The 27,294-nt window shown below is 44.2% G+C and overlaps 1 protein-coding gene and 2 pseudogenes across 1 annotated transcript; all 3 read right to left on the bottom strand.

The window, feature by feature from the left end:
• Window positions 1-5,056: 5,056 nt before the first annotated feature.
• LOC125106869 (olfactory receptor 10P1-like) lies at window positions 5,057-5,995 on the bottom strand. The gene has a single exon (XM_047741476.1). The coding sequence runs from the start codon at window positions 5,993-5,995 to the stop codon at window positions 5,057-5,059; it is 939 nt and encodes a 312-aa protein (XP_047597432.1).
• An 11,463-nt stretch (window positions 5,996-17,458) lies between these two features.
• On the bottom strand, window positions 17,459-21,518 carry LOC125106870 (son of sevenless homolog 1-like; annotated as a pseudogene).
• Window positions 21,519-24,399: 2,881 nt separating this feature from the next.
• Window positions 24,400-25,416, bottom strand: LOC125106871 (olfactory receptor 2AP1-like; annotated as a pseudogene).
• Window positions 25,417-27,294: the final 1,878 nt, after the last annotated feature.

Consider the following 27,294-nt stretch of genomic DNA (forward strand, 5'->3'; position numbering starts at 1 on the left):
CTTTCTGTGCTTCATGTTTAGGCCCTAATCACTTCCTTTATGCCTCAAACTTCTACCAGCTCACTGCCCTGTATTTTTCCCTTCGTTTCAATGGAGAGTTTGCTAGAATGGTCTGGTAAATTTACAAATTTACCATTTGTAAATGGTAGACATTTGTCTTTTTTTTTTTTTTTTGTCTTTCTAGCATCTTTTCAACACCCCTCTAATGTTTGGGAAGTTTCCTGTCTTATAAATCCCCTCTCTCTAAAGTAGTAGCCAGGAAACTTGCGTTCCCAGCTGCCTTTGCAGCTAGGGCACTGGCTTGTGACTGGGCTTCTGCTGGTAAGTCATACATTGGTTTGGAGCTGAGCAACGGGACAGGGTGATGCAGGATTTATGGTCTGGAGGGTGTGTGGAGAAGTCATCTGGCTTTTGGGGGCAGCTGTGGCAGAGCTCTGATGTCCAGTCCTGAGGGTCATCAGTATGCACTGGGTAGAGCTGGGTGAACTGAGTGCTGGTGTCAGGAGTGTGGATGCTGGAGTGCCCTTGTGGGCTGTTGAGTTTCATCCCTGACATGTAGCTGAGGACCCCATGCTTTCTGCATGGCTAAGTCTTCTTTGATTAATTTTTTTCTGCTTAAGATGATCAGAGCAGAATCTGTTGTTTGCAATTGGATGCCCTGATTAGGAAACTTGTTAGTGGTCCCTGGGTCTCTTTTTTCTGCCACTGTTATCTATTCTTCACATCACAGCTAGAATGACCTTTTAAAAACTCAAGTCCCATCTGTCACTCAGGAGGAGTCCCCAAATTCATAAATGACCCCCCACAGCCATCCCTCATGCTCTGTCCTTGGTGGGGGTGGGACCACATCTGGTATCCTCCTCCTTAGGTTTTCCACAAAATGAGTGGATTTTTATTCCCTTTCCATAAGGGAATAGAGTAGTAATATCCCTTGCCTTTCTCTCAGCTTCACTCAATTCCTGAGATGAGGAGAACTTACTGGTGATGCTGGAGAGAGTTTTGCCCATGCATGGCCTAAGCCCTCTTTGGCTTGCTTTCTTAGGCTGGCCTGCTCTAGGCTGCACACACTCCCTCTTCAGGTGGCAAGCTTGAGGCTGGGCTTGCTTGGAGTGACTTGTAATTTGTACAGATTTTCTGCCTGTAACTGGGGGAGGGTGGTAAATGTGGGCAGTAGGAAGCTCATTTTGACTTTGGGTTCAAGCCATAAAGTCCAATTCAGTAAGAAAGCTGACCTACTGCTCCCTCTCTATTACCAATATATTTTATTAGTTGGTAGAAAACCCAAAAGGGAGAGAGGTTAACTTGTTAACTGGATCTCTTCATGCCCCAGCAATTTCTCTCTCCCTCCTGTTTTGTCTCTTCCCTGTTACTCACTATACTCAGTTGTAAAGGATGCCTTGCAGTTTCTAGATTGTGCCACACTCTCTATCACCTACGGGCTTCTGTACATTTTCTTCCCTTTCTTGCCTCTTCCCGTGGATAATTTCTTATTATTCAGACTTCAGTTAAGATATCCTTTCCTACCTGAAGCCTTCTCCATCTCTCTCAGATTGGGTCAGGATCTCTTCTTTGCCTCTTACCACCTATGTTGCTGCTCTTTTTGGTACACATCTCATATAAAATTATAAGATTGTAATTGGCTGTTAACTGGCCTGCAACTGAGGTTATGTTTTATTCTCCTCTGTCCTGAATTCCTGGCACACAGCTTGACATAGTATTTTCTTTTTTAAAAATTTTATTTATTTATTTTTGAAAGATTTTATTTATTTACTTGAGAGAGACAGTGCATGAGTGTGGGGAGGGACAGAGAGAGAGGGACAAGTAGAGTCTTTGCTGAGCAGGGAGCCCAGTGCAACGTGGGGCTCCATCCTAGGACCCCGAGATCATGACAGAGCTGAAGTTAGATGCTCAACTGACTGCTGTCTAGGTGCCCACTGACATGGCATTTTCTGAATGAAAAACTGATCTTCCTAAAGGTGCATCATGGCACACTGGAGGGCCACTCATATTGGAAGTGTTCTGTAAGAGAATGATCCTCTAAGTGCTTAGTTTCTGCATGCGTGGGGTCTTGGAACAGACAGAGCTCCCCAGCCGGTTGGATCTGGCTATGAACAGCCTTGCCTGGGACTCCTCAGGGGGAAGCCCAAAAGGAGTGGGGTTTGGGAATGCATGCTGAGGTTCCTGCAGTTGTTGAGAAAAATGAGCCATAGCCATTGCTTGGCCTCAGTAGGCTGAGGGCCACCCAGCATGGGCTCTGCGACCTTCATGTCTACTCCAGCAGCCAGCGCCTGAAGGTCCTGCTGCCTCCTGTGGATGAGGGGCCTATGGAGCTGTCAAGGAGTTGGGCTTTCATGTGCTCAAGGAATATAGAGTGCAACCCAAGGTGTTGCCCTCATGGGTTGGAGGGTGGGGAGTCTAGGGGACCTTCTGAGAGGTCAGCTGTCCATAGTGGTCCTGAATATCTCTCTTAATGCATATCCAATACTTTTGTCTGTTACTTGCTGGCACCACTGTGGTATTTAAGCTGGCCTCGTGGAGGCTGCTTTAACAGTGCCTGTGCATTCTGCGCAGTAGAGCTCCAATGGTGCTTTGTTGAAATACTTGACACGAGAAAGTACAATTGGATATGAAATCCTTTTTCATTATTACAAAAACTTTCAAAATTATCATTTGTCAGTACAAGAAAAGGAAGAGCTAGTAAACACAAATATGTCCTCGCATGTAATTCCAATTATTGCAAAATTTTGAGTGTCTTTGAAACTGTTATCCAGTTTTGATCACCCACTTCTGTGAGTAGTTTTCTTTGATGGTGACCATCAGTTATTATTATTATTTTTAATTTAATTTAATTTAATTTTTTTTCAGTGTTCCAAAATTCATTGTTTATTTTATTTTATTTTATTTTAATTTTTTAAATTTCTTTTCAGCGTAACAGTATTCATTGTTTTTGCAACACACCCAGTGCTCTGTGCAATATGTGCCCTTCACAATACTTACCACCAGGCTCACCCAACCCCCCACCCCACCCCTCCAAAACCCTCAGTTTGTCTCTCAGAGTCCACAGTCTCTCATTGTTTGTCTCCCCCTTTGATTTTTCCTCAACTAATCAGATCAAGATCTGATTAAAGATCTTGATCAGGAGGCATTTATTCATTTTCAAGCACAAAATCTAGTATAAAAATTATGTTTACAGAACCAAGCTCAAGTTTCTTATAAAAATATGAATATTTTATTTGGAAGTTTATGCAAAACAAGTATTTAAAAACTTCCATATTACTATATATTTTCCTTATAATTATATAGTGAAAAGAGAGTACAATGAATTTTTTTCCATCAAGTCCTATCTAGATGCCCTTGTTTACTTTCAGTTTACTCTGGTGTGTCACTCAAATATTAGCACTTTCTATGTGTGCCATGGTGTGAGGAAGGTTGGAAAGTATTGCACTGAGTGGCTTCTTCCAGCAAGAGTTCCAGAAATACCCTCAAACAATTATCAATCATTAACCTTTCAATGCATGCTTATACATTTTTATAATTATTCTCATTATATTATGTTTCTGCCGGTTTGTTTTCTCTCCAATCCAGTCTCCCCATGAGCACCCCCAGATCAGGAGTCCCAAGAGAGCAACGTATTTTCTGAATATCAGGAATGCCATAGAGCTGTGGGCTCCTCGACTCTGATTCTTTGTCTGAGGATGTTCTCTGACCCTGAAGTTCCCTTTAGCTGGTCTTTTTTTTTTTCTTTTTTAGATGGTCTTTCTAAACAGGGTCCAGACCATTTTATTCCTAGTACAGTACACCAGGATTAAGGTTTTCCCTCTGATGCCTCCAGCCTTCAAAGTGATTGCATCAGTCAAAAATCTTTTTTTTTTTAATGCATCACTCAAAATTCTTGACAAAGACAGAAGCTGCCTGGATGAAAAAAACAGAATAATTGATTAACAAAATATAGAGGGATGAGGACTGTGATAGAGGCTAAGCTTCTAGGAGTAACTTCCAAACATGACCTGGTCAGCTGACAAAAAGTGCTACCTGGGGCTGCCACCAGGGACCAGATACCACTTCTATGCCAGAAACTTGCTGTTGCAGCTTTCTTTGCTGTCCTCCAGGAAAAAGTGCTGCTCCTTGTCTCTTGTGGGCACCAGCTACTAAGTGAGGCATGGGTACCTTTATTGGTGGAACTAGGTGGAACTAGGAACTAGGAACCCTAGGAGTGCTGGGAAGAGGTCTCAGCTGCACAGAGGGCTTCTCTGTCCAGCGGACTTCTAAAGAGGAGAATTCTCCAGATGTCAAAAGAGGGTCAAATGCTAGGTGGCCAAAATGAACGTTAAATGTTTACTCTCTAGGTCCTCTCCAAGATGGCCCGAGGCCTTCACCCAGTCTGAGATGCTGGTGAAGGAGGTATGGGATCAAGCTGATGGTACACACTGGGAGGGAAACAAGGAATCCAGGGAGAGTCTCTTGTCAGGCTGGACATCCTATCACCTGTTATGGATGATGTCAGAAATCAAGGGTGGAGAAAGACAGGGAAGAATATTTAAATATTTATGTGGAATATTCCAAGGGGGGAATAGCTCTCTCTCTTCTAAAAGGCCCCAGAGCATAAGACTATAGTGTGTTTCTGGGAGAAAACTAGATCGAAGAGCCAGGCAAACTTCTTCATGGGCACTGGGGAGGTGACTGAGTTAGTGTCAGTTTTATAGACATTTGTCTTCATAACTGACACAGACTTCTCATCACTGGTATAGACACAGCAATCACCTTGCTCAGGGATCCAGAGCAATCTAGAAGATGCTCTTCCCCATAAATGTTCTTCCTTGTGAGCAGCATTCCCTTCCATTCTATCTTGTCCTAATAATCCATGCTCTAATAGTGAGTCTGGGGTGTGGGACAGGAGGTAAGATACAGATCTATCTCTGTTTTTAATTCCAACACTTTCTGCCAGGGAGCCTTATTTCTTTGAGGGCCTGCATGGTTTCTGTTCAGCTGGGGTTTAAATCCAGCACCTGAAGGAGAAGGAGGAGTTGGTGAGTGAGCAGACGTCCCCTGGGTCCCTTCAGAGTGAGGAGACCTGGCTCTTGGCCATGTGGTGCAGGGCGCCTGCCACCTCCTTGTTCCGAAGGGTATAGATGATGGGGTTGAGCATGGGAGTGATGACTGTGTAGAAGAGGCTGAGGATGCGGTTCATGGTGACAGAAGAGCTTGCCCGGGGCCGGATATAGGTGATGCTGGCTGTTCCAAAGAAGAGGCAGACCACGAGCAGGTGGGAGGAGCAGGTGGAGAAGACCTTGTGGCGGCTCTGGGTGGAGGCCATTGCCAGGATGACCCCCAGGATGCGGGCATAAGAGGTGACAATCAGAGAGAAGGGGACCATGATGAAGACCACAGTGGCTGTCACCACAGAGATTTCACTCCTGTGCTTCCCAGCACTCGCCAGCCTCAGTACTGGTAGGATGTCACAGAGGAAGTGTGGGATGATGGGGCGGCTGGGGAAAGGGAGAGTGAAGATGAGGGATGAGTGGGTGGTGGCTGTGATGATGCCCATGAGCCAGGAGGCAGCCACCATGGCCATGCAGGCCCTCCAGCTCATTAGGGTGCAATAATGCAGGGGTCGGCAGATGGCGGCGTAGCGGTCATAGGCCATGGCTGTGAGCAGGCAGCACTCTGAAATGCCCAGGACAATGAAGACATACATCTGGGCTACACAGCTCTGGAAGGAGATGACCCGGGGCTGTTGGGAGGCCAGGTCAGCCAGGGTCCGGGGCACGATGTCCGTGGTGTACAGGAGCTCCAGCACTGAGAGGTGACGCAGGAAGAAGTACATGGGGGAGTGCAGGGTCGGGCTGACCTGTGTGAGGATGATGATCATAGAGTTACCCAGCAAGGTGACCAGGTAGAACAGAAGCACCACCCAGAACAGGGGGCCCTGCAGGGACCGGAGGTCAGAGAATCCTAGAAGGAGAAATTCAGGCAGAGTCTGATTTTTCTCAGCCATCACTTCAGGCCAGAACCTACGGCACAACCAAGGAAGAGATATTTATACAGAAAAAAGCAGAATGTCTGTAATTTAGTAAAGCACTTCTTATACAGTCCCTCTGGAATCAACGGAGAGAATTAGGGTCTCTACTTTATGGAGGATTCCATTTTGTCTTGGAGGAGGTAAATAATTTGCTGAAATAATACCAAGGGAGTTGCAGGCCTGGGACTTGAACCAAGATTTCTTGGCTCTAAATTTGCTGCATTTCCCACTGTTCCCGATGCTCTGAGCCCTGGTGAAGGGCCTAATTTTTGAGACCCCTGCCCTGTACTTTGGGTCTTTCTTTGGAGTGGAGATGGAGCAGTGCTATGTCCTAAGCCCCTTTGTATTTCCTGGACTGAACCCCCAACCTGAAAGAGACAATGTAGCACCTGCATTGTGGGCTCAGCCAGGGACTGTCCTAAGCTGGTATCTGATGATCACTGCGGGTTTTGGATTTAGAATGCCATGCAATGATGGGATTGTGATAAAACTGCCTAATTGTATCATGCCTTGGGATTCTATTAGGCCCCCTGTCACAGATCACTGGGTTTCAGTCTGCGCCTTGCAAAGGGAGGGGGCCAGGGAAGGGTCACACTGTATTTGGCTTCCTCTTATCTGGGTCTCTGTGTTGAGCTACACCAGCTACTCTGTTTTAGTATGCTAGCTGGTCTCCCAAGCTTTTACAGAGTGTGCCCCTGCAGAGAATGTTTCTAGGCATTCTGTTAAAATCCTGCTCATCCTTCAAGCTCAACTCAAATTCCACCTCCCCTATGGAAGCTTCTCTGCACCTCAAGGTCAGAAATGATTACCTGTGGCATTTTGGTATTCTATGTGTCAATAAAGGTTATATTTTTTTAGCATGGCTCCAGGCTTATCAACATCTTCGTGGGATGCTGGGCAGTGTCTGTGGGCACATCTGCAGTGATGGGGAGCTGACCATTTTTGGCGCTAGCCTAATCTAACTTTGGCCTCCTCTGCTTGTAGGATGGGTCTTTCATTATATTTGTCTTGGCTAAATTTTTAGCGTTTTACAGAATGTGTCACCCCCTCTTGCTCCAGATAGCTCTTCCCCCATTTGAAGATAACACCTTCCTCTGTGTTCTTGTGAGTTATTAGTTGTGTCTGGGTCCCAGCCCTTTTTAGTGCAGTCTCCACCGTAAGGTCCTGCAGGACAGTTGGGGAAGTAATAGGGGGCCACCTGTTTTAACAGCTATGGGTGCTTTCCAAGTGCCTGGTCCCTGCCAAAGGGATTAACATTCTCGAAATCATTGGATCTTCACAATCACACCATGACATAGAAACTTTCTCCATTTTACAGATGAGCAAATGGAAGCCCAAACAGCGTTAATACCTTTCTCGAAGTCACTCTTCTAGTAATGGAGGATGTTGGGGTTTGAACCCAGCCCCACCTAATAACCAGAGTCTGTGCCTTTAATCATCTCTCTACTGTCATAAAGGCAGTTTAATTGCTGGATAACTAACAGGAGATCTTGCACATGCCAAGCGCTCTGCTGAATATTTATTAGAAAAATGAATGAATCCTACTTATAAAGATGGGGGAACTGATGAACAGAAAGATGAAGTGATCTGCCTCAAGTTAGGCAGCCAGTGAGACAGACAGGACACTGGGCCCAAATCTTGTAGAAGTCTGTGTTCCCAACATTTGCAGGGCCTTATCCCCACGTTCACCCCACACATGAGATTAGCCCGGCCATCTCCATTGTTAGGCAGGAGAGTCTCACACTTTCTGCCTATTGCTCATAGACCCAATCTTCCTCCCACCCCCAGTTTGTCTGCTTACTGTATTTTTTTTTGCCTTATGTCATTTACTCTACAGCTTACACTTAGAGATTACTGTATGCTGGGCATTGTGCCCTATCTCAGGGGCCTTCATAACAGCTCTTGTACTAGTTGTTATCTCATCATTGCAGAGAAGGAACCAGAGCTCTGAGAATTTAAATTGCCGACAGAACCTGGCAGAACCAGAATATTAACTTGAAGCCTGAGGTTTTAACAATCATGCCCGCAGTATCTCCAGCAAGGCCTACAGCCTTACCCTACACTTCTGGGAGATAAACTCCATCTAGTGGGTTTGGACAGAAATAGTATCTGAGTCCATTGGTCCTCTTCTCTTTTGGTTATAACCCTTCAGAGGCTCACACCACTACAAATAATGTATGGAAGAAATCTTGTTATTTTCAAATTAAAAAATGTTATTTTTGCAATTAAAATACTTAAGAAATATTTGGAGTAAAGTCGTCTATGATTTCCACACCTGAGTTAATTTCTTCTCTTTCTTGTATATTACCCTCAAGTCTTTGTCTCACTGCAAACCCATTTTACATGCTTGTAATCATAGTGGATATACACTTTTGTCTTGTCCTTTTTGTTTTGTCCTTTCCTTTTTTAAAAAGGTTTTTATTTTTTTAAGTAATCCTTATGCCCAATGTAGGGCTTGAGCTAACGACCCCGAGATCAGGAGTTGTGTGCTCTTATGGCTGAGTCTGCCAGATGCCCTTTTCCATTTCCTTTTTAATGTTTGCTTGAAGCATTTTGCTCTGTGATCTTTTTTTTTTTAAGATTTTATTTATTTACTTTTGTGTGTGTGTGAGAGAGAGAAAGCACGAGTGGGGGGCAGAGAGAGAAGTAGACTCCCTGCTGAGCAGGGAGCCCGAAGCAGGACTCGATCCCAGCACCCTGGGATCATGACCTGAGTGGAAGGCAGATGCTTAACCAACTGAGCCACCTAGGTGCCCCTCTGAGTGATCTTATTAAAAGTTCATTAGCAGTCTGTTGAATTTCTCCACCACCATTTAACCAACACTTCTTATACTCTTGCAAAATTCTTCTACTGGGTGTATTTGTTCTTTTAGATAATGATGGAAACAATATCTTTGTGTATTGTCTCGTTTTGTTTCTGTTAACTTATTCCCTTAGGAAAAATTTCTAAGAGTGGTAATTGGCTAAAGGTATGGACATCTTTTTGTCCATACATGTCTTGACATGTAATATGTACTTTTGGATTTCCTTTAACTGAACGCAAGTGGCCATGCCAGCCTTCCTTCCCTGAGTAAAGCTGGGATTCTTCTTCATCCTGTCTGTCCTCATCAAGCCTCTCCCACCATCATCAGCTCATCTTTTTTTTTTTTTTTTAAGATTTTATTTATTTGAAAGACCGAGAGAGTAGGCAGAGAGAGAGGAAGGGAAGCAGGCTCCCTGCTGAGCAGAGAGCCCAATACGGGGCTTGATCCCAGGACCCTGGGATCATGACTTGAGCTGAAGGCAGAGCTTTAACCCACTGAACCACCCAGGCGCCCCCGTCGCCTCATCTTTGCCACACTGTGAGCATCTCTTTAGTTCCGTCCTCTAATTACGTTTCACCCCAAAATATCATCTGTGAAGGGAGAGAGATAAGTTTCTCCTTCCTTAATTTATCTTCTCTCTTCCCTGCTCTATCCCCAGCTACATCTCCCCTGTTTGCCATCTGCCTGTGATAATTTCCCTCTTAACTTCTCTTATCTCCAGTACATCCTGACACAGTTGGGACAATCTTCAGAGAGACACTGGCCCTGAGGACACTCTTATTTTCTTCAAATTCTCCCATAGAGGGACAAAGAGAAGGACAGAGAGCTTTTTTGGGTCATAGAGAGGGGCTGAGGCTCTCTCTCTCTCTCTTTTTTTAAAAAAGATTTTTATTTATTTACCAGAGAGAGAGAGAGAGAGAGGGAGAGAAAGAGAGAGAGAGAGAGAGAGAGAGAGAGAGAGAGAGAATAAGCAAGGGAGGGGCACAGGTAGAGAGAGAGAGAAAGAAGCAGACTCCCCGCTGAGCAGGGGCTCAATCCCAGGACCCTGAGATCATGACTTTAGCCAAAGCAGATGCTTAACTGACTGAGCTACCCAGATGCCTTTTTTTAAAAAATTATTTTTAACTGTGGTAAAAACACATAACATAAAATTTACCATCTTAACCACTTGTTAGTGTATGGTTTAGTAGTGTTAAGTACATTCACATTGCACATTGAAAAGAAATAAAATAAAATGATAAAAAAGAAACAAAGGAAAGTATATTAAGTATATTCACATTGCTATGCAACGAATCTCCAGAACTTTCTCATCCTGCAGAATTAAAACTCTATACCCATCAAATAACTTCCCATTCTCTCCTCCCTGACACTCATTTGAAAACCAAACCTCTCACCCCCAATGCCTTCCATAAGTCTTAGTGACATAGGCAGCTGGATAAATCAATCAGGTAAGTGGTCTGTGGATGGAGCAACAGATAACTTGTGTTATCTGGCTAAATGGACAGAAGGTGAAGGGACAAAGGTGTGGCTGTCTGGCTGTATGACTGGTTAGCCTAGAGAGCCCTAAGTCCAGGAGGTGAGGCTCTCAAAAGGGGGCAGGAATGGATAGTAGCTCTTTAGGGGTAGATCTGATATCTTAGGGGCAAGGGAGCTGGGATTTTGGAACCGACGGAAGGATGTGGGAAATGGGGGGAGGACTGCCTTTATGAAGTCAGGGAGGTCTTGGGGAGCATAGCCAGGCAACTTATCTTTGTCCTTTCAGACTTCTTTTTTTTTTCCGCCTGAAACATTAATAACAGGAGTTGCACATGGGTGTGTGTGTGTGTGTGTGTGTGTGTGTTAGGGAGGATACAGGGCAACAAAGGAGGATGTGAGTAGCTCTGTGGATGGGGACCATTAACAGGAACCTGGGAAAGAATGTCTTAAGTTTTCATAAGGCATTGACCATAGACAGTCTGGAGACTATGCATGCCCACCTGATTTACCTACCACTTGTGATCCCACAGACTTGCATATGCTCGCTGCCCACTGCCTCATTTCCACCTCTTCGCCGTACACACCTCATCACACATTGAAAGTTTTGTGTAGTCTGAGAATGTACACACTTGCCTTGCTGTATTATACGCAGTTTTATCTGGGAGAAGTTGTCCGGATCCCCATTCCCTTCCCTTTCTCATTCCTTCTCCCTGTCCAGCCAGCCTGGTGGCCCCCGAATCACACCTTTGCAAATGCAATGGTAAGGATTCGGGAAACTTCAGCTGGATTCTTTTCTCCAGTGCCCAGGGACAGGTGTTGGCTCCCAGCCCACAGAGAGAGGTTCTAAGGCCCTCTGTTTCTCTTCCTTTTCTACCCTTGGCAGGGTCTAGCCTTGTCAGAGAAGGGCCAAGGCTGCCCAGCACTGTGTGGGGGCACATACCTGGGGGAGATGAAAGAGCTGCTGGGCACAGACTTGGGCTCTGCTCTTCCTTCCCCTCTTGGAAGTCTCAACTTCTGTGGTGCCCACAGTTATTCTCCAGCTACTGTTATGTCTTCACCCCCTTGGGACCTAGGAGGCCCTGACTCTTCGCATTTCCCTAGGTGACTCTGAGCTGAGGTAGTGTCATGGGCCAGGTGATTCTGTCTGGGTCCCCAGTGCCTACTGTATCCTCTCATCTCTCCTTGATCTTATTTCTCTTGGCCAACCTGGGTCCTCTTCCCTTCCTCACACCTTGTTCCCTCACCTAACTTTTTTTTTTTAAGATTTTATTTATTTATTTGGCAGAGAGAGATCACAAGTAGGCAGAGAGGCAGGCAGAGAGAGAGAGGAAGGGAAGCAGGCTCCCTGCTGAGCAGAGAGCCCAATGCGGGGCTTGATCCCAGGACCCTGGGACCATGACCTGAGCCGAAGGCAGAGGCTTAACCCACTGAGCCACCCAGGTGGCCCACCTGTCTAACTTTTATCTTCTCACTCATTTAGGGTCTCCTTGTTCACAGACTGCATTAGATTTGAGGGTCTCCCTCTGATATGTCTAGACTCTCCAATGGGTAATTCATCCATCTGCATGAAGCCTTGGCTTCGAGTTAAATGTGGAAACTTCTGGAAAATTCTAGAAGTTAACTATAGTGAAACATGATTTAGCCACATTAATCTCCATTCTTAGTTTTATTTTAGATGGAAAGTGTTCCAGTGAAGACATTGCCTGTCTGGTTGCCCAGGCAGGCAGGGAGGACAGGATTTCCATCAATCTCCAGGTCTCTTGTGTCACTGCAGACATTCTTAGTGGTGCCATTAAACAGAGAGTAAGCATTCTGAATGTTTTCAGTCTGGGAAGGGTGTTGAAGTTCAGGGGTAGAAGAAAGGTATTACCTGGAATAACCAGGGCCAGTCCCCCAACTTCTGATGCCCTCTAGTGGACACTGGGTTCTTTTCCACTTCTTATCTCCTGTTTTCTGCATTTGTCCCTACAACTCCACTGAATCTTACTAAAACCACCGACAATCCTGTTTTGTCAAATCCACTGGCTAATTTTCAGTCTTCATCTCAATCTCTCAATGGTATTTGGTTAGCTCTCCTTCTTAAAACATTTTATTTTTTAACTTCTAGGACTCCCAAGCACACATCTTTGACTCTGACTTCTCCTTGTATACATAGTTGAGTATCTCCTTTTTGATGTCTCAGAGCATCTCAAACTTATTGTGTCTCAAGTAGAACTCTTGTTCCTCTTCTGAGCTTCCTCATCCCAGCAAGGGAGCTGTTCCCTCTCAGTTGCTCAGATCAAAAATCTAGCCCTCCACTTTAATTCATTTAACACTCCACATTCAACTTCTCAGCAACTTCTGTCAGTTCTGCCTCCAAAATGTAATCCCAACCATCTCATCATCTCCATGGCTATAATCTTAGTACAGCAAACTGTCCCTCCCTAGGGCCATCCTGTTCTCCAAATTGTCTCTACCCAGCCAGCGTGATTTTCTCCAAGTGTAAGCTGATGATACCATTCCTTTCCCTTAAATCCTCTAGCAACTCGGTAACTTCTGTTTAGATAGAACAAACTACAAAGTCCTTCCCTTGATTTATAAGATGCTAATGATTCGGTCCCTGCATATTAAGCATGTCTTTTTATTCTGATGTTTTGACATCTGGAACCTTACTCATCCTGGTTAGACTGCCCCTCCCAGGGTCAGCTAATTCCTAGAGATAACCAATGACTCATCTAGAAATGTGCCTCTCATATGCAGACCAACAATCCAGAGGCTGTACCCTCTGCCCACTGCCTTTATTGGGCTCTAACACTCTAGGCCCACATATTCTTGGGACCTAATCATCCCAGAGTTAGGTGCCAGACAACCAGAGACAGCCCCTAAACCTAGAACTGGCTGAAATTATCCAAACTAGGTAAACCGAAACTTGTCTAATCTGTGCCTTGCCTGTTCCTTCCCTTGAAAATCACAATACAGGCTCTTGTCCACAGGACCACTCCCTGCTGATCTACCCCAGTGCTTCTCCATGTGGCCCTGTGTGAAGCAGCATCCCCTTCTCTTGGGAACTGTGAGTAACAAACTATATCTTCAGTGGGAATTGTCTTCTGATCTGTTGCCCTCATCCTAGTGGAGAAATAACAATGAAACCTACATTTTACGATACCCTGCCCTTTTTTCCCTTCCACTATGCTCCTGCCACACTAGCCTTTGTCCTTGTCCTTAACCATACTTCGGGTTCTTCATGCTTGCTGTTCCCTCTGTTGAGAGGCTTTGCCCTACATCTTCCACAGGTGCCTTCTCATTATCATGTCTCCGCTCATATTTCATCTCTTTAGAAAGACTTTCCAAACTGCCCTAGGTATTGCAGCACCATACCCCGATCATCCTATTTCATATCCCAGGCAGAACTATAATCTTTGGTGCTTTTGTTTGTTTGGGTGTTTAGTGTGTGTCTCCCCCACTGGGAAGTATGGTCTGTGCAGGCAGGGACTTTGTTTCATTCAAAGCTGTTGTTTCAGAGCTTGGAAGAGCCACGGGTTGGTAGCTTCGCAGAGATGCTCTGACATGTGTTACCGAGGACGCATTCAATTCCATTTCACCTCTTTCATAGCAGAGCAACTCTTTCTGTCTCCTGCTAAAGATGACAGTCCTCAAACTCCCTTGCAGCTCTTATTTGTCTAAGAATTTCTTAGTTTCAATTTCAGTTTTTTTAAAACATTGGAGTATAGTGGACACACAGTGTTAAATTAGCTTCAGGTAATTTGATTGAACATCTCTCTGTTATGCTGGGCTCACCACAAGCGTGGCTGCCGTTGGTCACCGCACATCGCTGTTACAATACTATTGACTATATCCCTTATGCTGTACCTTTCATCCCTGTGACTTATTCATTTCATAACTGGAAGCCTGTACCTCCCACTCCCCTTCACCTATTTTTTGCCCATCTCCCCAAGGCTGCCGTCTCTGGCCAGCATGTATGGTAAGTACCCTATCAGGCCAAGTTTCTAAGGTTGCCACCTGCCCTCGCCTCAAGGCCAGATAGGCACATTTGCTTTTCCACTGGTCCTATTGTGTACCCACTGTCATTGTTCCCCCCTGCGTTGGTTTGGAGGATGGTATAGCACCCACAGAAGCCCTCACTAAATTCGCTCAGCAAGCCTTAAATGATAGCCAGCCAAAAATGTCTTTCTTGAACACTGAAATGTCTCCAATGAGAAAAGCTGTGCTCCGAAATAGAATGATCTTGGACATTATTATGGCCTCGAAAAGAGGCATCTGTGCTATTATCCAAACAGAATGTGTGTGTTCATGAGTCTGCTGATGGACCCTCTTTATTAAATCACACGAGGACACAAGTGATGCCCTGAGTGATCCAACCTCCCACCTAAGGGACTTAATAAATCAGTGAGTGATTCAGATTAGGGGACTCTGGGTGGAAAAAAATGGTCCCTTATTTTGGGAATCATTCTGTGAATCTTGGTTTTTTTCTTGCATGTGCCTATATTGCTCTGTGACACCTGTGTCCCATGCATCCAGGTAGCCACCCAACGTGACACCATCACACCAGGAAAACCCTTTGCTGCCTGCTCAGGGCGTATTGCAGAAGACAGAGAGTGGGGCATGCAAGATTGTAAGAGCTGGTCCCCAGGCGTGCAGTGCAGAAGGAGGTCATTGGGAGGATATGACTTCGGGTTGACCCCAGGGCTGCATCTGCGCAATCGGGGGCTCCTTATCCCCTCCCCTGTCCTTTGAATGTGTCTTCCTCCCACTGTGGGGAGCCATTTTCAAGGACGTAATGTTGAGGGGACAAGGTGTTGTTGAGACCTTCTGGATGGTGTTTGTTACCGAACTGGGTTAAGTACTCCATACCAACTTCTACGATTCTGGTGGGCGGGAGCTGAGATCAACGTATTTAGTGGCTGCTGGAGACCAGCCTGTAGGTAAGTTTGCTCGTGTGGTAAACCTGCCACCTGCCAGTCGGAGCTGCGTCTTCCTCAGGTTTCTCTTTGTTCTCGGTGGATCCGGCCCAGTTTATGTACTGACAGCTCAGAGCTGCCTCTGCTGGGTCAGGAGACCAGTGTCCCAGGTTCTGGGTGCGGGGACCCCAGGAGGATTTTGTGCGATGCCCGGCGGTGTGCCCCGGTTCCCCTGGGCCTAACAACAGAAACTGGTTCCCTGCTCCCGAGGTGGCATTCCTGCCTCATTCGCAGAGCAGCTCCCTAGAGAGGGGTTTGTAGTAAGGCTCTTTGTGTATCTGAAAACTAATCTGACAAGTCCAGAACAGATAGGTGGACAGATGGATTGCCGGACAGATGGATTGCTGAATAGATGAGTCCATAAAGGGATGGATGATGACCACGTGGGCAGAAGATGGGTAGCTGGGGGTGTGGCTGGCGGGCTGGATTAACTGGGTGGCCAGGGGGCCTGTGAAGGCAGGAGGTGGCACTCTTGGACGAGGTGTGAAGTAGAGGCTCCTGAGGGGAGAGGTTGACCCCACAGGGGCAGAGGACGTCTGACTCAATGTCAACAGGAAGCCGTTTGGAATTTGGAACAAGAAAGACAATCTTTTCTTCAACTTGGGACCTGAGAAAGAATGTCCAAGATTACCCTTTGTCACTGGCTCTGGGAATGGAGCCTGTGGTGTGTGTAGTGTCTGTGCAGGGGGGGAGATGTGGTCAGACAGTGGATGTAGACATGCCCTGTGCAGCTGGAGTGTGACGGGCCTGTGGGTGTCTGTGATGTACCCAGGGTGTGCTATGTGGAAGAGACTGTCTACAGATTCCTCTGGACTGTTTTCCTCAGCCTGATGTACAGCTTCCATCTGGGGATGGCTGGGAATGCCTTTCACTCTCTTTTGAATTGGAGCTCCTGCTTCCCGGATCCAAGGTCTTTTTCTTTCTGAGTTTGAATGGGGTACATTCTCCAGTAGCCTCAGGTGTTGTTGGGTGGTGGACAGGAAATAAAGTTTTTGGGACTTTGCACATCTGAACATTCTTTATTCTATCTAATGTGCTTGATTGAGAATTGGCTGGGTATAGTAGTCAAGGTGTGATTAAGTAATTAATTAATTATTTAAAAAAAATTTTGAAGGTATTATTCCATTATCTTCAAGATACCAATGCTATTGTTGAGATAGCTGAATCCTTACATGATCATCTCCTCTTTACGATCAATAATCTGTTCACGAAAAATGGATGTTCTGGGTGAAAGTGCTACTTGGGAACTTATTTCTCATCATTTTAAATGGGAAAAAATATGTGATAATATCATCTCTAATTTTCTAATTTCCTAAAAAATAGTTCAACACAATAAAAGGTAACCAAAATATAACACACAATAACAAACTATCATGTTCGGTTGTAAATTGCTTAAAAAATCATCCCGACCATCGGTTAATATGGTTGTTCACAGATCGTTGCCTTGTATGGAACAGAAACTCTCTTCTGGCTGACAACAGCCAGCATGCACATTCTTTTTCATGATGCTCATTTCAGATCATATCTGTGTAACTCAAGGCTTTTACCTCAGTGTTTTGCTAAAGTGCTTGCAGTGTTAGCAATGTAAATAGAAAACTCTCTTACATAAACACTAGCTGGGAATGGTGCAATTGTTAAAATGTTTCCAATGCATCACTATAAACTCTTTAAAATTACTTTTTTAACAGGGGCATCTGGTGGCTCAGTCTGTTAAGTGTCTGCCTTTGGTTCATGGCATGATCCCAGGGTCCTGGAATTGGGCCCCATGTTGGGCTCTGCTTCCTGTCTCCCCCTGCCACTCCCCATGCTTGTGCTCTCTGGCTTGTTCTCTCTCTCCAAAAAATAAATAAAATCTTAAAAAAATTACTTTTTAACAGAGACAAACAGGAATGTCTTGTCCCTTTTCAGCTTAAACTCTGCTGCAGATCTCTCCTCTTCCACTTTCCTTCTCTCTCTCTCCATCCAGTCTGTCTGAGCACATTCATATATTCATCTTCTATTTTTTTTGTTTTTTTAATTTTTGATGTTCAATTTATTGAACCTGTTGTAAAAACTTTGAGATCATAGTCACTATGGATTAATTCCCACAACTTAAAAAATTTGTCAAATTAGCAATCATGAACTCCACACATTCAAATTTGAGTGGTCATGTAAAATTAACCACACATGCAATGATATACATGTACACAACAATACTTACATTAGCTGTAAAAAATTTTGAATTGGGGACAAAAGGGCTCTCTAAAAACTTTTATAATTAGATTTAGTTCCCTTATGTACTGTTGAATTCCTGCCATAAATGCTTTTACCAAATCATAATAAGTTTGCTCTCTTGAGGTGGAAGGCTCTTCATCAGTTAAAGATAATATATCTTCTATCTACCTCTTGATGAAACATGTCCACTAATACCTTATCAGCACACATTGCCACTTTAATATCTTGCTTTGTAATTTCATAATGCCCTGTGTTTTGTACATAATTCCCCACCAGCTTTAAAGTGTCTGCAGAAATGTCTTTTTTTTTTTTTTTAAAGATTTTATTTATTTGTCAGAGAGAATGGAGAGCGAGCGAGCACAGGCAGACAGAATGGCAGGCAGAGGCAGAGGGAGAAGCAGGCTCCCCGCCAAGCAAGGAGCCCGATGTGGGACTCGATCCCAGGACGCCGGGATCATGACCTGAGCCGAAGGCAGCTGCTTAACCAACTGAGCCACCCAGGCGTCCCTGCAGAAATGTCTTCTAATACTGCTACTATGTAAACAGAAACCTGGAGGTCAATTTTGTAAACTATGACTTCTTTTAATAAAGGATGAATTTTTTCTACTGGGAGATATAAAGGATTTCTTCACCTCCTCTTTCCAATTGTCAATTGGGCATCTGCTATTGCCCTCTTAATAACTGGATGAAGGAAACTTTTTTGAACACATTGCTCTAACACTTCGGGGCAGAGCTAGGTGTAGCAGATTTAATAATTTTAAGATTAATTCTTCAACATATTGAAGAGCATCATCACTAGACTCAAGAATCTGATGAATTTGCCCCTGGACGGTTTTCAGCGCCAGCACCAGCAGCCCCCACCACTTGGGTGTGTTGTCCTCTCTGAAAAACTTGTACGGCAGCAGCTGCCCATATATTCATCTTTTTTTTTTTTAAAATGTTCAATTGGCCAACATATAATACCTCATTAGTTTTTGATGTAATGTTCAATGATTCATTAGTTGCATATAACATGTGGTGCTCATCACCACATGTGTCTTTCTTAATACCCATCACCCAGGTACCCCATCCCTCACCCCCCCTCCCTTCCGTGACCCTCAGTTTGTTTTCTGGAGTCAAGAGTCTCTCATGGTTTGTCTCCCTCTTTGAAGTCTTCCCATTCAGTTTTCCCTCCCTTCCCCTGTGGTCCTCTGAGCTATTCCTAATGTTCCACATATGAGTGAAACCATATGATAATTGTCCTTCTCTGCTTGACTGATTTCACTTAGCAAAATCCCCTCCAGTTCCATCCATGTTGATGCAAATGGTGGGTATTCATCCTTTCTAATAGCTGAGTAATATTCCATTTTATGTATGAGACACATCTTTATCCATTGAAGGACATCTTGGCTCCTTCCACAATTTGGCTATTGTGCACATTGCTACTATGAATATTGGGGTGGATGTGCCCTTTCTTTTCATTATATCTGTATCTTTGGGGTGAATACTTAGTAGTGCAGTTGCTGGGTCATAGGGTAGCTCTGTTTTTATTTTATTTTATTTATTTATTTATTTTAAAAAGATTTTATTTATTTATTTGACAGCCAGAGATCACAAGTAGGCAGAGAAGCAGGCAGAGAGAGAGGAAGAGAAGCAGGCTTCCCGCTGAGTGGAGAGCCCAATGCGGGGCTCAATGCGGGGCTCAATGCGGGGCTCAATGCGGGGCTCAATGCGGGGCTCAATGCGGGGCTCAATGCGGGGCTCGATCCCAGGACTCTGGGATCACGACTCGAGCTGAAGGCAGAGTCTTTAACCCACTGAGCTACCCAGGCGCCCCTGTTTTTAACTTCTTGAGGAACTGCCTTACTGTTTTCTAGATCGACTGCACCAGCTTGCGCTCCCATCAGCAGTGTAAGAGGGTTCCGCTTTCTCCACATCATCTTCTAAATAGAAGTTTCAAAAACTTTTTTTTGCATCTTTACAAATAAAATCTTAAGTCTCTATAAAGTTTTTAAAAAATTTATACTTAGAAGGAAATTCCTAAGTAGAAAGTAATTTTGCAGAACCCATTCCTTGAACACCTGAAAATGTATTTGTAAATAACACTTTCAAGATCAGTGTTTCTGTCTCCTTTCTTTCTTTCTATTTTCCCTATTTCTTTCCCTTCTTCTCTTTTATTTCCCTCTTTTCTTCCTTCCTTCCTTCCACCTCCACCCCTTTCCTCCAGTCTCCGACCCCTAGAAGGTGCTGTCTCATCTAGGATAAGCACAGAGGTGATTGTGGACATATTAAAACAGAATGAAAAGTTAGAGCAGTACAGAGCTCCACCCTCTCCTTCCCCTCAGAGGAAGAAAAAAAGGAAGAAAAAACTCCATGTCACTGTTTTCCCTGTTTGAGCTATGCAGCAAGAGCAGACAGCAGATGTGTACTCAATTCTGACTATTTTCTTTGAGGATTTTACTTTGGTCTTTTAATTTTTATTGAAAGTCCTTAGATGGCTCTTGGGAATTGTATCTAAACAGAATTCCTTAATCTGTGAGTACTCTGCTTCAGTGTTCTAAACCAACAGTATTTATATTCTTAGTCCTGGTAGATCAGAAAACCTACTCAACCATTTAATTAATCTTTCCCATTAACACCAACATGCTACTTAAATTAATAAAGTTTTCATAGACAGGCATCCCCCTAGATCTGGTATTTTCTTTAATTAAAGTTAAAATAAAAATACATTTAACTAAGGCTTAAAATAAAAATCCCCATAATTCATAACCCTAACAGACTAGGAAGAACTACTCAACAATTAAAAAAATCATCCTACTAATACCACTGCATCACTTAAATTTCTAAATTCCCTATGGGCAGACATCTCCCTAGATCTGACTTGTTAATGTTTCGTTATTAAAGCAAGGCACTGAAAATGCCTAGATGAGTTTATTAACTCCATAAATACAGCTTTTAATTAATTTTTATTAAATTAATTTTAACCAAATTACACACGAAAGTATCTGCATCACAGGGAGAGTGCCCTCCAAATCAACAGCTATTAAAAGGAGCAGGCATTGAGAACAGTAAAAAGTAGCTCACAATGCCTTACATAACCTGATCACACCCATATGGGACATAGCAGTGATAAAAATTAATCCATAAATTAAAGTTTGACTAAGTTATATTGGTTAGGGTTGGTCAGTTTTGGGCCAGCCACTGTAGCTGACATTTTCTAAAACAAAACAAAACAACACAACAAAAATCCTTAAGGGAGGGAGGTGTTTGTTTAGGTCATTCCTGGGACAGTGATTCCATTGTTTGAGAACTCAAATCCTCTGAGTTTCCTAAACTGTAGTGTGAGTGTGACATTGTAAAAATAGAAAATCCCACTAGAGAGAGCCATTTACCAGATTGTTTCTGGTTCCCTGCCTTGAGAATCTGGTTTCTTCAGCAGGTACACGTTTTAAGTGGCTTTCTGGGTCATCACTCTCTCTCTGCATTCCTGTTCCGGTGGGGGGGCCTCACAAAAGAGTTACCTTCAGATCCTGATAACCTCAAAGTGGAAGGTGTATTGCATTTATGAGGTACTGATACAATGTGCTGGGGCTTGAGATGAGAACAAAATGTGTGTATACAGAGCGTTTGCCTGCTTTGGACTTGGCTCATAAATTGTGTCTTTACTGGGTTTGGAGAAAGGAAAGGGATACATTCAATTAAGACTGATCTGGGCTGAGAAGTGAGTGAATCAGCACATCGTCTTCCTCTCTGACTGTTTCCCGCAGCTTCTGAGAAGCAGACACATAGCCTGGGGAGCCCTGGGTCTCTCTCGTGTGGACCATGACCTTCGTATGAGACTTTTTTTTCTCTGGGGAACAGAGATCCTGGAAAAGGGTGTCCTAGAAATGCTCCTGACAGGAGTGTGGGGACTTGAGGCTCCAGGTGGCTTCTGAGTTTTCTGGGAAACTCATTGCACACAGAGAATGTTCAAATCAGGCTTCTTGGGATAAGACTTTCAAAGTCTACTGGGGCAACATCCCCATTTGAGTCTTACTTTAGGGGCCACATTACCTGGGAGAAGGACATGGAATGCCCCAGAAGAGAAGTAAATAATTTTGCCTCAGTTTGCTTTAGGGCCTATTTCTTGGTAACTTTCTCTGGCCTGCAACTATAGATGAGAACAGATGGAGTTCTCTTTCCTGACCTAACCAAGCCAACTTGAACTCACTTCTTAATCTTGGATCCTTAACCAGGAAACAGTATGTGTTTACCATATATATTTACTTTTGCTTGGTGTACTGGTTAATTTTTGTTGAATAATAAACCACTCAAATACTTAGTGGCTTATAATAACCACATTTATTTGGTTCATGATTCTGTGGGTTGGCAACTTGGGCTGGGCTCAGTTGAGTGGTTCTTCTCTTGGTTTTTGATGGGCTCATTCATGCATTGCCAGTTGGTTGCTGGCCACCTGGGCAGGGTGTGTGTGTATGCATGTGTGTGTGTGCGTGCATGATTATTAGTAAATAATAGTAAAGACAATGGTGACAAGGAGGCCTTGGGTCTTTTAACATCTAGAGGATAGCCCAGACTTGTTCACATGGCAGTCAGAGAGTTCCCAGGGCTTTTTAAATTTCTGCTTGCATTCTGTTTGCTATTGTCACAATGTGTGAAACAAGGCACATGGCCAAAGCCAGAGTCCATGTGGGAGGGTAGTACCAAAGAGAATGGTGGTAGGGAAGCAAAGAATGTGAGACCATCTTTTGCAGTCTCTGATAGTTGGTCATATTTGACATGTGGCCTGTGTGCTGAGTGTTGAAATACAGGGATAGAGTGAATCTGAGAACCCTTTTGAGGGAGGAGACAGTAGGGGTGGGTGACAGATTACAGGGAAGGGTCAGTGATGACTTCAAGATGTCTAGCTCTAAAGACTGAAAGGATGGTGGTGCCACAGATATAAATGGGAATGACTTGGCACTAGTTTGGGGAACCAATGCCTCTCAGAGGAGGTATTTCTCCCTATTACCTCAAGAGAAGCAGCATGGGGGAAGCGAGTGTACAAGGCAATAGGGACTCAATTCTGGGGTGAAGGACCAGCTCTAAGGGGTTGTGGGGGGCAAGAAATGGGCTGGAAGCATCAAATGTTTTCTGTTGCAGACTATTTTTTAGAAGAGGAAACCAAGGCTCAGAGAGACGAAGTATCTTGTTCAAGGCCGCCTAACTAGAAAGCAGAAGAAGTAGGATCTAAATACAGGCCTGCTTAGCTTGAGAGTTTGTATTCTTTTTAATGCCCCATGCCCCGTGTTATGTCTTTTGAGGTAATAGAGATCCAGGATCCCTCCTTCTCTGAGAGAGGGGGAAGGATGAGAAAGCGGATGCAGGGCCCAAGGTGTGCTGAGTTGAAAGGAGAGGGTGTTTCTGAGCTTAGGTTGCACAACTTCATCCTTTCCTGAAAAGTAGGTGATAAGCTCACCAAGGGAAACAAGTGGGAAAAGGCAGGGATCATATGATTCAAGAGAGAAATATTATCGCACAGGGATATTTGTCAGGGATTTCAGAGGTAAGGAAACGGATTTCTGAACAGCCCTGAGGGCCAGGTTGAAAACCCAACAAGCTGGTCTTAGGGCCTCATATTTCTTTGGGATCATGCTATCTTGGAAGCAGAGGAAAAGCAGGCTGACATGGGGTGAATGTGATGGGCTGGGTGTGAGGGGCTTGGGGAAAGGTTAGGAGGGTGAGTGCTGCCTAAGTGCTGCAAGTCTTTCTGGAGTATGATGAAGTCTGGGACGGTGTGTGCAGCTCAAATTTCCCCTCAATGTCTCCTTCAGAGCCTGTTTTCCTGGAATTTCAGAGCTGCCTCCCCATACAGAGGAGCATTTAGATATTGCTGTGTTTTGAGTGGTCCCTGTTCAGACTCTTGCCCCAGTCCTACCCACTCTTTTGTCATCTTGCACTGAAATAAAGTTCTCAGACACCAATCTGAGCAGCCGTGCAGGGATGCCAGTGCAAGGGAGAGCAGTAGCCGCTGAATCCTGCACATAGCTTTTATTTTATTATTTATTTATTTATTTAGTTATTTATCAGACAAGCAAGGACAGATGCCTGCAAGTGTGGGAAAGGTGTACCAAGGGATGGCAAATATCCTGAAGCTGTAGAGCAGATCTGCACCGTCTCCTACATGCCGGCACACAGGGAGGCAGTTATGGGGTAAGGGAGGAGCTGGAAGTTTGGGCTGGCAGTCACCAGGTGCAGAAAGGGGGGACTGGGATTACATTCTTTCATAGCTCCTCACTCGTGCCCTGCCACTGGGGATCATGGGATGCCACTGGGGATCATGGGATCCTGTTTCTACCGGGCCATTTTGTTCAATAGCCTGAGCATGGGAACGCTTGATGTTTCAATGGTTTTCACAGTCACGCCTCAGGTGACAAGATTTTACAATATATTTTCCACATCTCCTTTTGCTTTCCCTCCTTCCCTGATCTCACAAGGAGCATTGGTTTTTGTCCCACAGGCATAGTTCCACCAACAACCAAGTGAGTGAACTTGGAAGCACATGCCCTCTCAATCATGCCTTCAGATGAGGCCACAGCCCTGGTTGACAGCTTGACTACAGCCTTATGAATCACCTTAAGTCCGAGTTACCCAGCTAATCAGCCAGATTCTGGCCCACTGAAACTATGAGATAATGATCATTTGTTGTTTTAAGCTACTGAGTTTTGTGGGTAACTTGTTAATTGATAATAGATAATCAATACAGATTTTGGTACCTGGAAGTGGGGTCCTGCCATAAAAAATACCTAGAGTATGAGAGTGGCTTTTGGGATGAGGGAATGGGTGGAAGCTGGAAAAGCTTTAAGGATTTCAAAGAGGACTATTCATGAAAGCTTAACCTTGAAAATACTTTTTGTAGTATTTGGGCTCTGAGGAGAGTCATGTTTCCCTGGAAAGAGCCTTGTTAGGGTTGTCATTTATTTTGGAGCCAACCCATTTTCCTGATCAGGTCTTTCACTACTTGCTTAACTTGTTGGTTCCTGAGAGTATAGATGAAGGGATTCAAGAGGGGGGCAATAATTGTATTTTTTTCTTTTTTTAAAAAATTTTTTATAAACATATAATATATTTTTAACCCCAGGGGTACAGGTCTGTGCAATAATTGTATTGATTAGAGACACTCCTTTGTTGAAATCAACCCCCTTGCCTGGAGAGGGCTTGATGTACATAAAGAAGCAGCTGCCATAGCACATGGTGACCACAATGATATGGGAGGAACAGGTAGAGAAAGCTTTCTTTCTCTCTTGGACAGAGGGGATCCTGATGATTGTTCGGATGATCTGGACATAGGATATGGTGATCAGCACCAGAGTGCTGACCAGAGCCACCACGGCCAGGGTGAAGGCCACCATCTCTAACACCTGTGGTCCGCTGCACACCACCTCCATGAGAGGTGTATAGTCACAGCAGAAGTGGTTGATGTGGGTGTCACAGAATGGAAGCCGACTGGTCAGGATGACAGGCACGATGATGAAGGAGAACCCTGCCAGCCAGCAGGTAAGGATGAGCTGCGTGCAGACTCTGTTGCTCATGGGGATGGGGTAGTGGAGGGGCTGGCAGATGGCGATGTACTGGTCATAGGCCATGGCTGTGAGGAGGAGGAACTCTGTAGCCCCCAGGAAGATATGGAAAAAGTCCTGAGTGATGCAGCCAGCAAAACTAATGGTCTTGTTCCTGTGGCAATGTTGAGCAACATCTTGGGCACGATGACGGTTTGGAACCAAATTTCTAGGCAGGACAGATTCCGGAGGAAGAAGTACATTGGGGTTTGCAGGCGGGTGTCCAGCAAGGTCAGACTGATTACAACCAGGTTTCCAGAGACAGTCACGAGGTAGGCGAGCAGCAGGAGCAGAAAAACTGCCACCTGAAGCTCTTTGGTGTCCGTCAGGCCTTGGAGGAAGAACTCAGTCACTATGGTCCGATTGGCCATGGTGGACCACAGCCCTTTCCACAAACGTGCAAGTCTGGGAGGATAGGAGCATCAGAAATTAGGATGAAGAAGAGAAAAATTTCTCCCAAGGTCCGTCACTCCTTTGCCTGTTCACTGTCTCTGGATTCAGGGAAGTGGAGCAGAAGTTTCTGGAGACACTTCCTTAGTCAGAAAAGTCACCTCTTTCAGAATCTTTGAGGAATTATTGAATGTCAGTGACTTTCTCCTCTCCTTTCTTTCTTCCCTTCCTCTTTTCTTTCTTTTATTCTTGGCTTTTATTTCCTCTGAGAATGGCTACAAAGAATTCTCTGCTGTTTCCCCAGTTCTTTTTAGAACTGACAGACACCTGTTCATCCTCCAAGATCCAGCCTAAGTGTGACCTATTCTATGAAGCTTTTCCTGGAAGCCCTAGTCTGAGTCACCTGCTCTCTCCAAGCCCCGGTTAACACATGTTTGTGCCTCTGTTATATTTCTGTAGAGTCAGTGATGTGGGATAGAGTTTGTCTTCCCCACCAGACCACAAAAACCTTGAGCCTAGGGACTGTTTTGTGTTCATCTGTGTATCTCAGCATTTACCTTTCCTTCCTCAGTAGATGCACTGGCTTTCTCAGATCTGTATTCACAACAAAATCTTCCACTTCCTAAGGCATGGCTCACATATGTAGCATGTATTTTGGAATAAGAAGGGTTTTTCGCTCACCTTGCTGTTTACTTATAGTGAACGTTTATTAAAAATTGTCTGGTGGTGCCTGGCTGGTGCAGTTGATTAAGGGTCCGATTCTTGGTTTCAGCTCAGGTCGTGATCTTAGGGTTGTGAGATCGAGCCCCTCATCAGTCTCTTCACTCAGTGGGAGTCTGCCTCAGACACTCTCCCCCTCTGCCCCTTCTCCCTGCCCCCTCTCTAAAATCAATCAATCAGTCAATCAGTCTTTAAAAAAATTGCCTGACGTTTGCATCTGGAGTATCTTGCATATTTTTACTCAGACTCCTTTCCTCCCCCACCAGTTTTGTTGTAGTATAATTTACAAATAAAGTTGTAAGATATTTAAAGTATACAATGTGATGACTTGATGTATGTGTATATTGTGAAAGGACTTCCCCCCACACAGTTAATTAGCACATGCATCACTTCACATATTAACCTTTTTTCTTCTTCTCTTTTTTGGTTACAACATTTAAGTTACTATAAGAGACTATATCTCTTAGGAAATTTCAATTATACAATGTAGTATTATCAACCATAGTCACTATATTATACATTAGACCCTCAGACCTTATTCATCTTATAACAGAAAGCTTGTACCCTTTTACCAACCTCCTCACCCATTCCCACCACCCTCCAGCCCATGGTAACCTCCATTCTAGTCTGTTTCCACGAGTTTAAGTTTTTATTTAGATTCTATATATAAAAGATATCATACAGTATTTGTCTTTCTCTGTCTGGCTTATTTCACTTAGCATAATGGCCTCCATGTTAATCTGTGCTATTGCAAATGGCAGGACTTCCTTTTTTTGGAGGCTGAATAATATTTCATTATATATCTATATCTATATATCTATATCTATCTACATCTATATCTATTTATATTGTTTTCTTTTCCATTCATCCATTGATGGACAGCTAGGTTTTTTCCATACCTTGGCCACTGTGAATAATGCTGCAAAGAATATGGGTATCTTTTTGAGATAATGATTTTGCTTCCTTTGGATGTATACCCAGAAGTGGGATTGCTGGGTCACGTGGTAGTTCTGTTCTTAATTTCTTGAGGAACCTCTACACTGTTTCCCATAGTGGCTGTGCCAGTTTACATTTCTGTCAACAGCACACAAGGGTTTTCTTTTCTCTGCATCCTCACCAGAAGTTGTTACCCCTTGTCT

The sequence above is a fragment of the Lutra lutra genome, chromosome 8 (genome assembly GCF_902655055.1).
Source record: "Lutra lutra chromosome 8, mLutLut1.2, whole genome shotgun sequence".
Taxonomy (NCBI): Eukaryota; Metazoa; Chordata; class Mammalia; order Carnivora; family Mustelidae; genus Lutra; species Lutra lutra.

What these genes read in the sequence shown, in the direction of transcription:
- LOC125106869 (XM_047741476.1), bottom strand. Translation starts at nt 5,995, where the DNA reads ATGGCTGAGAAAAATCAGACTCTGCCTGAATTTCTCCTTCTAGGATTC.